Raw genomic sequence first — 10,860 nt, 5'->3', positions numbered from 1 at the left:
ACAGGAGTCAAAAAGGCTAAAATATTTAAACGACTTCTTCTCAATAACCAAGAGTCCCAGGGAGTTGATATTGGGTCTGTAGCATGCTGGGGCGAAGGGCTACCAAATTTGTTCAAATGAATAAAGTTGACCTTCATTCAAGGTCACAGGGGTCAAAAAGGCTAAAATCTTTAAACCACTTCTTCTCAATAACCAAGAGTCCCAGGGAGTTGATATTGGGTCTGTAGCATGCTGGGGTGAAGGGCTACCAAGTTTGTTCAAATGAATGACCTTGACTTTCATTCAAGGTCACATGGATCAAATATGCTAAAAACAATTAAACGACTTCTAAATAGCCAAAAGACCCAGGGACTTGATCTTTATTCAAGGTCAAAGGGGTCAAAAAGGCTGAAATATTTAAATGACTTCTTCTCAATAACCAAGAGTTCCATGGAGTTGATATTGGGTCTTTAGCATGCTGGGGTGAAGGGCTACCAAGTTTGTTCAAATGAATGACCCTGACTCGCATTCAAGGTCATGTCGATCAAGTATGCTTAAATCTTTAAATGACTTTTAGTGAATAGCTTAAGTGCCAGGAGACATTATATTGCTCCTGTAGCATGCTTTCAAATAACTGCAGGATCCATATATGAAAAAATCACTGCATTGCAGGTGAGCGATTCGGGCCCATTGGGCCCTTGTTCTATCTAAGTCTCTTCAGGTCAAACATCAATACTGTGTGAAATTTTGGAATGTTTTGGACTTCAGTTGTGGATTAGTAGTTTGACAAATATATTTTTACATATCACAAGTACTTGAATTTCCTCTATCCCAAATTTCATGTCATTCATGGCTTAATTAATCACATCTAAGTTAACTTGTTCACTAAAAGTCTTAATCAAGATTGAGTATATTGTATTAATGACCTTAGCTGTTAAAAGGACGTTAAACAAAATAAACCAAACCAAACCAAACCAAATGTATTGGTGGCCTTTCCACTTTGTCTATAATTGAAGGGGCCGCGGTGGCTGAGTGGTTAAGGTGTCCCGACACTTTATCACTAGCCCTCCACCTCTGGGTTGCGAGTTCGAAACCTACGTGGGGCAGTTGCCTGGTACTGACTGTAGGCCGGTGGTTTTTATCCGGGTACTCCGGCTTTCCTCCACCTCCAAAACCTGGCACGTCCTTAAATGACCCTGGCTGTTAATAGGACGTTAAACAAAAACAAACAAACGAAAGTCTATAATTGATATTTTGGGATCTGTTTTAAGCTGACGTCTGAGGGTTTTCCAGAGGCTAAGGGTTTGCTGTATGGCCTTGAGGAACACTCCAGTTTTGTCAGCCCTGTGCCATTCCCAAAGCTACTGACAGTGCTGGAAGAACCACGTATTGGTCTGATGGAGAGTTTTGAGGAAATGGTGATGGCTGATGTGATGGCAATGGAGAAACTCCACAACTTTGTCATGTCAAAACCCAAGGTGAGGCTTCATGCTTTGTGTTGTATAACAGATTTTTTATCTTGGTTGAAAATTAATCGAGTGTCATGGCCGTTTGGATCCTCCCTATCTCATAGGTGTGGCACTGAAACCTCAACCAAAGTGGTGAGATTCTTGGTTGTCTAACACTAGGAACTGCCAAATAAAGGTCCATTCTTTTACAGCTAAAATGGGAAGTAAGTAAGTGAATGGTGGGAGAAAACTATCACCCAAATGGGAAGTAAGTAAGTGAATGGTGGGAGAAAACTATCACCCAAATGGGAAGTAAGTAAGTGAATGGTGGGAGAAAACTTTCACCCAAATGGGAAGTAAGTAAGTGAATGGTGGGAGAAAACTATCACCCAAATGGGAAGTAAATAAGTGAATGGTGGGAGAAAACTATCTCCCAAATGGGAAGTAAATAAGTGAATGGTGGGAGAAAACTATCTCCCAAATGGGAAGTAAATAAGTGAATGGTGGGAGAAAACTATCACCCAAATGGGAGGCAAATAAGTGAATGGTGGGAGAAAACTATCTCCCAAATGGGAAGTAAATAAGTGAATGGTGGGAGAAAACTATCACCCAAATGGGAAGTAAATAAGTGAATGGTGAGAGAAAACTATCACCCAAATAGGAGGCAAATAAGTGAATGGTGGGAGAAAACTATCACCCAAATAGGAAGTAAATAAGTGAATGGTGGGAGAAAACTATCACCCAAGTGAGAGACATATACCTCTGGTAAGTGAATGGTGGGAGAAAACTATCACCCAAATGGAAAGTAAATAAGTTAATGGTGGGAGAAAACTATCACCCAAATGAGAGGCAAATAAGTTAATGGTGGGAGAAAACTATCACCCAAATGGAAGTAAATAAGTTAATGGTGGGAGAAAACTATCACCCAAATGGGAAGCAAATAAGTTAATGGTGGGAGAAAACTATCACCTAAATGGGAGGCAAATAAGTGAATGGTGAGAGAAAACTATCACCCAAATAGGAGGCGAATAAGTGAATGGTGAGAGAAAACTATCACCCAAATGGGAAGTAAATAAGTGAATGGTTGGAGAAAACTATCACCCAAATGGGAAGTAAATAAGTGAATGGTTGGAGAAAACTATCACCCAAATAGGAGGCAAATAAGTGAATGGTGAGAGAAAACTATCACCCAAATGGGAAGTAAATAAGTTAATGGTTGGAGAAAATAATCTCCCAAATGGGAGGCAAATAAGTGAATGGTGGGAGAAAACTATCACCCAAATGGGAAGTAAATAAGTGAATGGTGGGAGAAAACTATCACCCAAATGGGAAGCAAATAAGTGAATGGTGGGAGAAAACTATCACCAAAATGGGAGACATACCTCTGGTAAGTGAATGGTGGGGAAAAACTATCACCCAAATGGGAAGTAAATAAGTTAATGGTGGGAGAAAACTATCACCCAAATGGGAAGTAAATAAGTGAATGGTTGGAGAAAATAATCTCCCAAATGGGAGGCAAATAAGTGAATGGTGGGAGAAAACTATGACCAAAATGGGAAGCAAATAAGTGAATGGTGTGAGAAAACTATCACCCAAATGGGAAGCAAATAAGTTAATGGTGGGAGAAAACTATCACCCAAGTGGGAGGCAAATAAGTGAATGGTGGGAGAAAACTATCACCCAAGTGGGAGGCAAATAAGTGAATGGTGGGAGAAAACTATCACCCAAATGGGAAGTAAATAAGTGAATGGTGGGAGAAAACTATCACCCAAATGGGAAGTAAATAAGTGAATGGTTGGAGAAAACTATCACCCAAATAGGAGGCAAATAAGTGAATGGTGAGAGAAAACTATCACCCAAATGGGAAGTAAATAAGTTAATGGTTGGAGAAAATAATCTCCCAAATGGGAGGCAAATAAGTGAATGGTGGGAGAAAACTATCACCCAAATGGGAAGCAAATAAGTGAATGGTGGGAGAAAACTATCACCAAAATGGGAGACATACCTCTGGTAAGTGAATGGTGGGGAAAAACTATCACCCAAATGGGAAGTAAATAAGTTAATGGTGGGAGAAAACTATCACCCAAATGGGAAGTAAATAAGTGAATGGTTGGAGAAAATAATCTCCCAAATGGGAGGCAAATAAGTGAATGGTGGGAGAAAACTATGACCAAAATGGGAAGCAAATAAGTGAATGGTGGGAGAAAACTATCACCCAAATGGGAAGCAAATAAGTTAATGGTGGGAGAAAACTATCACCCAAGTGGGAGGCAAATAAGTGAATGGTGGGAGAAAACTATCACCCAAGTGGGAGGCAAATAAGTGAATGGTGGGAGAAAACTATCACCCAAATGGGAAGTAAATAAGTGAATGGTGGGAGAAAACTATCACCCAAATGGGAAGTAAATAAGTGAATGGTTGGAGAAAACTATCACCCAAATGGGAGGCAAATAAGTGAATGGTGGGAGAAAACTATCACCCAAATGGGAAGTAAATAAGTGAATGGTTGGAGAAAATAATCTCCCAAATGGGAGGCAAATAAGTGAATGGTGGGAGAAAACTATGACCAAAATGGGAAGCAAATAAGTGAATGGTGGGAGAAAACTATCACCCAAATGGGAAGCAAATAAGTTAATGGTGGGAGAAAACTATCACCCAAGTGGGAGGCAAATAAGTGAATGGTGGGAGAAAACTATCACCCAAGTGGGAGGCAAATAAGTGAATGGTGGGAGAAAACTATCACCGAAATGGGAAGTAAATAAGTGAATGGTGGGAGAAAACTATCACCCAAATGGGAAGTAAATAAGTGAATGGTTGGAGAAAACTATCACCCAAATGGGAGGCAAATAAGTGAATGGTGGGAGAAAACTATCACCCAAATGGGAAGCAAATAAGTGAATGGTGGGAGAAAACTATCACCCAAATGGGAGGCAAATAAGTTAATGGTGGGAGAAAACTATCACCAAAATGGGAAGTAAATAAGTGAATGGTTGGAGAAAATAATCTCCCAAATGGGAGGCAAATAAGTGAATGGTGGGAGAAAACTATCACCCAAATGGGAAGTAAATAAGTGAATGGTGGGAGAAAACTATCACCCAAATGGGAAGCAAATAAGTGAATGGTGGGAGAAAACTATCACCAAAATGGGAAGTAAATAAGTGAATGGTTGGAGAAAACTATCACCCAAATGGGAGGCAAATAAGTTAATGGTGGGAGAAAACTATCACCCAAATTGGAAGTAAATAAGTGAATGGTGGGAGAAAAATGTCACCCAAATGGAAAGTAAATAAGTGAATGGTGGGAGAAAACTATCACCCAAATGGGAAGCAAATAAGTGAATGGTGGGAGAAAACTATCACCAAAATGGGAGACATATACCTCTGGTAAGTGAATGGTGGGGAAAAACTATCACCCAAATGGGAAGTAAATAAGTTAATGGTTTGACAAAACTGTCTCCCAAATGGGAAGTAAATAAGTGAATGGTGGGAGAAAACTATCACCCAAATAGGAAGTAAGTAAGTGAATGGTGGGAGAAAACTATCACCAAAATGGGAAGCAAATAAGTGAATGGTGGGAGAAAACTATCACCCAAATGGGAAGTAAATAAGTGAATGGTGGGAGAAAACTATCACCAAAATGGGAAGCAAATAAGTGAATGGTGGGAGAAAACTATCATCCAAATGGGAAGTAAGTAAGTGAATGGTGGGAGAAAACTATCACCAAAATGGGAAGCAAATAAGTGAATGGTGGGAGAAAACTATCACCCAAATGGGAAGTAAATAAGTGAATGGTGGGAGAAAACTATCACCAAAATGGGAAGTAAGTAAGTGAATGGTGGGAGAAAACTATCACCCAAATGGGAAGTAAGTAAGTGAATGGTGGGAGAAAACTATCACCAAAATGGGAAGCAAATAAGTTAATGGTCGGAGAAAACTATCACCCAAATGGGAGGCAAATAAGTTAATGGTTGGAGAAAACTATCACCCAAATGGGAAGCAAATAAGTGAATGGTGGGAGAAAACTATCACCCAAGTGGGAGGCAAATAAGTGAATGGTTGGAGAAAACTATCACCGAAATGGGAAGCAAATAAGTGAATGGTGAGAGAAAACTATCACCCAATTTAAATGGGAGGCAAATAAGTGAATGATGGGAGAAAACTATCACCCAAATGAGAGGCAAATAAGTTAATGGTTGGAGAAAACTATCACCAAAATGGGAAGCAAATAAGTGAATGGTGGGAGAAAACTATCACCCAAATGTGAAGTAAATAAGTGAATGGTGGGAGAAAACTATCACCAAAATGGGAAGTAAGTAAGTGAATGGTGGGAGAAAACTATCACCCAAATGGGAAGTAAGTAAGTGAATGGTGGGAGAAAACTATCACCAAAATGGGAAGCAAATAAGTTAATGGTCGGAGAAAACTATCACCCAAATGGGAGGCAAATAAGTTAATGGTTGGAGAAAACTATCACCCAAATGGGAAGCAAATAAGTGAATGGTGGGAGAAAACTATCACCCAAGTGGGAGGCAAATAAGTGAATGGTTGGAGAAAACTATCACCGAAATGGGAAGTAAATAAGTTAATGGTTGGAGAAAACTATCACCCAATTTAAATGGGAGGCAAATAAGTGAATGATGGGAGAAAACTATCACCCAAATGAGAGGCAAATAAGTTAATGGTTGGAGAAAACTATCACCAAAATGGGAAGCAAATAAGTGAATGGTGAGAGAAAACTATCACCCAATTTAAATGGGAGGCAAATAAGTGAATGATGGAGAGAAAACTATCACCCAAATGGGAAGCAAATAAGTTAATGGTGGGAGAGCTATTGTCTGTATTTGGCCAGAGGAGGATATAGCAGACATGGGTATCAAACAGCCTTGATATAGCACTACATGTGATACCAGGACATTGTAATAATAAATACTATTATATATCTGGCAATTAAACTGCTGATGTCTGTTGTACTTCAGTAAAATTGCTAACAATTACAGAACTTTCCTTTTCCTGCAATATCGCCCATTCCCTACTTTCGGCCTAATTTTGACTTTTGCACGATAAATGCAAGAAGAAATTGATCACAAATTTTTTCACTACCTTACTGTAAATATAAATAACAACAAAATTATCATACCCCCGCAACGAAGTTAGGGGGGGGGGTATACTGGAATCAGGTTGTCCGTCCGTCCGTCTGTAGACACATTTTGTCCGGACAACTCCTCCTAAACCGATGGGCCGATTCCAATGAAACTTCACACAGATATTAATGATCATGTGTAGATGTGCATGCCACTTTCTTTTTCTCAAAATTATGGTTGCTATGGCAACTGGTCACTATAAACAGGTTTTCCGATTAGAACCATAACTTTAAGTTTTTCCGGACAACTCCTCCTAAACCAATGGGCCGAATTCAATGAAATTTCACACAAATATAGAGGACCATGTGTAGATGTGCATGCCACTTTCTTTTTTCTCAAAATTATGGTTGTTATGGCAACTGGTCACTATAATCAGGTTTTCCGATAAGAACCATAACTTAAAGTTTGTCCGGACAACTCTTAAACCGAAGTCCCGATTTCAATGAAACTTCACACAAATATAGAGCACCATGTGTAGATGTGCATGCCATTTTCTTTTTCTCAAAATTATGGTTGCTATGGCTTCTGGTCACTATATTACTGGGTTATCTTAATTAGCCTCTTATTAACAGTTTCAATTCACCATTGACTCATGCAGATTGCGGGGGTATTAGTCAGCCATCCGGGCGACAGTTCTACTTTAACACTAATTTTTTGTTATTATGTAATAAAGGGCAATAACTCTGACAAAAATTTGTCTCGGTGGAGGTACACCTTGCCACATGAGACAAGGATTTGTTTTCAAGGTCATGTGATGTGTTTGTAACAGAGGATGATATAACAATGAATGTTATTGTAGGATTACTCTCTGGCAGAGATGGGACATAACTCCTCCCAGGGTGGTCTGAATGCTGCCATGAATCCCACACCGGCTTCTGGCAGTACAGCGTTTCCCTCATCTTCACCAGGTATATGTGTTGTTTCTCTAAACAACATCAGCTTGGAAAGCTCTCCAACTGGACCACCAACTCCCCATCCCTCAAAAATCAACCTCAAACCCAAAGTCGAACAAAAGATGACGTCGACCCCAATGATCACCATCACAGAGTCGGAGGACAAAGTGGATAATCTTCACGAGAGTTACATAGAGCCTTGTGTTCCTGTCCCAACATCCATGTCCAACAAGCTTCAGGTCAAAGGTGCAAAGGGGCTAAATTTCTTATCACCACTCAGCTTGTCGGGCATTTCAAACTTCAGACCTAGTAAGTCTAAAGGTCAACAGGTGGACCTACTGTTTGTGGGCCCACCACGTACCCCAATGACTCCTGCGATTCAGGATGTGCTGACGCCAAGCATCCATGAGCCAACTGTTGTACCTCTTAACACCGTCCAAACCGGGTCGAAAACGGTCTTCATGATACATCCCATTACAGGTAAGGCTTAACAGTATAAAGCAGACTTTTCGTGCCGCACCATTTTATGGGGTCATCTTGTCCCATTCAGAATCAGTAGATTTTGATTTTTTTTTAACTCCAGGTACAAATGATTTTATTTCCAATAACATTCTTACATACCCGGGTATATACTTCTGCCAAGGTGGGACCCTGGATTCAGCATCCGTACAAATGTGTCTTGCAAAAGTTCTCTCATTCACCATCAAATATTCATTCATTCATTATATTAGAATCATCATGATTTTGAATTAATTCTGGAGAACCCAAATGCATTCATTCATTCATTCATTCATTCTGTAAGATTTACCAGCTGGTCTATGCAGTTGTGTTTGTGTCCTTGGGCAAGACACCCTACCCTAATTGATGTGGATGGCATGCAGCAAGCCTGATATCCCATATGTTGTTCAGTGAGGAACTGGTAGTTACCAATTACTACAAGGAGACCCAGCCTCAAAATGCCCCCCGTCTGTTTACCGCACAATAAACCAAACTAAACAAACGAAATCTACACCTGATCCAGTTTTCTGGTGGTCATTGGTAAGAGTTAAAAGTCATCTTTGTCACCCCTGCATGAGACAAATTGTTGTATAGGAACTAGCTGGAGACATTCAAGTCTTAATATTTTCTAGTAAATTGTTTTGCAAGTTTTGCATTTGCCAGATTATTGTAAAAAAAAAATATACATTTATACCTCGCAAGCAAAACATGACATTTAAGAATGTTCCACAGCATTGAATCATGAGTTATGGTGTTGGCTATGACGACTATTCAGAAAAATAAACTCAAAGAAGTTGAAATGTTCATTTGTTAACAGATAAGGAAATGGTGATGTTTACTTTTGACGCAGTAGCTAAAATAAACCAAAGCATCATTTTGAACATCATTTTGACTTTGTATACAAATTCAATCAGTTCTTCAGTCCCAATAGAGTGTGAAGAATTATATTGTTTTACCTACAACCTGAGTGGTTGGGTGACACAGTGGTAACGTACATGCATTTCGCCTAGGCAGCCAGGGTTCGATTCCCTTATCTGACGTGAACAGGTATGGGATCACCTGCCCGACTACAGAGGTTTTCCCTAGCTGGGTTCTCCATTTCCTTCGACAGTAAGACCCCTCGTGTGCTTCAATCCGGGCCAGCAAGCGTGATTACTATAAGTTGATATAAGTTGTTTAAGTATTGTAAAATAAGTTTTAAGGAAATGATTCAACCATATGTTGACCTTTGACAAAGAGAATGCTAGTCATTAAAATTCACGTTGTACAATGGAATATTAAAATAACAGCCTCTGAGATACTTTCAGAAGTTGATTTGATTATCTAAAATTTCAGTTAATTCAGAGGAAAATGTTAATAATAGAGGAGTAATTAAAAATGCAGTCGTCAAAACTGATCTCTGTGTATGTACATGAAACTAAAGTGCTATAATCTTAATATCACTGCTGCTGTTTGGCTTTTCTCAGTCCTTGATTACAATTAAATTGAGTGGTTGTATGGGTGGTACTGTAGTTATACACACTTGCGTTCACCTAGGTGTCCAATCGGGAGTGAAAAGGTATGACGTGTCACCATGTCCAAGTATGCCTTAGTTTTCTTTGGATGCCCAGGTTTCCTTCAGTTTCTTCCCAAAGTAAGACCCGGCCCTCCAGCATTTCCATCTTGGCCAACAAGAGTGATTGACATAATTAAAGGCAGCGTGACTTTTTTCACAGTTGTTGTAAAATAAACAAAAAATCACAATGTACTCATTGACGTTATATTGTTCCCGAGGAACACTAAACTATTTTTATAATTTAACAGGCAAACTTACCCTGTTACGTAAGTTGGGCGAGAACTTGATGGTCCCCGTGTTTGGTATTCAGAGGACCAGTACAACACCCAGGGATTCAATCCACAGTGTGGCCAGGTAACCTCCTGTCTCCTCAGTATAATTCAAGTCTGTAAAACCTAACTAATACATAGAGGATATATCTAACAGTGTATTCAGTAATACCAAATATATTTCACGAGTGGAGCTAATATTTTGATATTTTTCACAAGTGAAAAATATCAAAATATTAGCTGCCCGAGTAAAATAATCAACAGATGCACTCGTGAAAAATAACAAAAAATTAGCTGCACAAGAAAAATAATTAACAGATGCACTCGTGAAAAATATCAAAATATTAGCCGCATGAGTAAAATGATAGATGCACTCGTGAAAAATATCAAAATATTAGCTGCATGAGTAAAATGATAGATGCACTCGTGAAAAATATCAAAATATTAGCTGCACGAGTAAAATAATTAACAGATGCACTCGTGAAAAACATCAAAATATTAGCTGTATGAGTAAAATACTAAACAGATGCACTCATGAAAAATATCAAAAAATTAGCTGTACAAGAAAAATAATTAACAGATGCACTCGTAAAAAATATCAAAATATTAGCCGCATGAGTAAAATGATAGATGCACTCGTGAAAAATATCAAAATATTAGCTGCATGAGTAAAATGATAGATGCACTCGTGAAAAATATCAAAATATTAGCTGCACCAGTAAAATAATTAACAGATGCACTCGTGAAAAACATCAAAATATTAGCTGCATGAGTAAAATACTAAACAGATGCACTCATGAAAAATGTCAAATATTAGCCGCATGAGTAAAATACTAAACAGATGCACTCATGAAAAATGTCAAATATTAGCCCCACTCTTGAAATATATTTGGTATTACTGAAGAAGCCATCAGATATCCTCCATACAATGTACATTAAGTTGATATAACTTGTTTTCAATTGTTGTAAAGTATTTAAAGTTTACATTTTAAAAGGATCAAACTAACATACTACCTAAAATTGCATATGACTGATAGTACCACAATTCCCTCTGGGATCTCATTTACCCGAATATTTT

General features: G+C 38.7%; 1 protein-coding gene across 1 annotated transcript in view; it reads left to right on the top strand.

Moving 5' to 3' along the window:
• Positions 1–10,860, top strand: part of LOC117338653 (fatty acid synthase-like) — a 64,921-nt gene that overhangs the window by 36,445 nt on the left and 17,616 nt on the right. The window contains exons 28-30 of the mRNA XM_033900014.1: positions 1,251–1,457; positions 7,367–7,940; positions 9,762–9,867. Coding sequence (XP_033755905.1) covers positions 1,251–1,457; positions 7,367–7,940; positions 9,762–9,867 — 887 coding nt within the window. The remainder of the gene's footprint in view (positions 1–1,250; positions 1,458–7,366; positions 7,941–9,761; positions 9,868–10,860) is intronic.

The sequence above is a fragment of the Pecten maximus genome, chromosome 11, assembly GCF_902652985.1.
Source record: "Pecten maximus chromosome 11, xPecMax1.1, whole genome shotgun sequence".
In the NCBI taxonomy this organism is placed as follows: Eukaryota; Metazoa; Mollusca; class Bivalvia; order Pectinida; family Pectinidae; genus Pecten; species Pecten maximus.
Note: the sequence above shows the minus strand (reverse complement) of the source record. Positions and strands in the feature narration are given on the sequence as shown.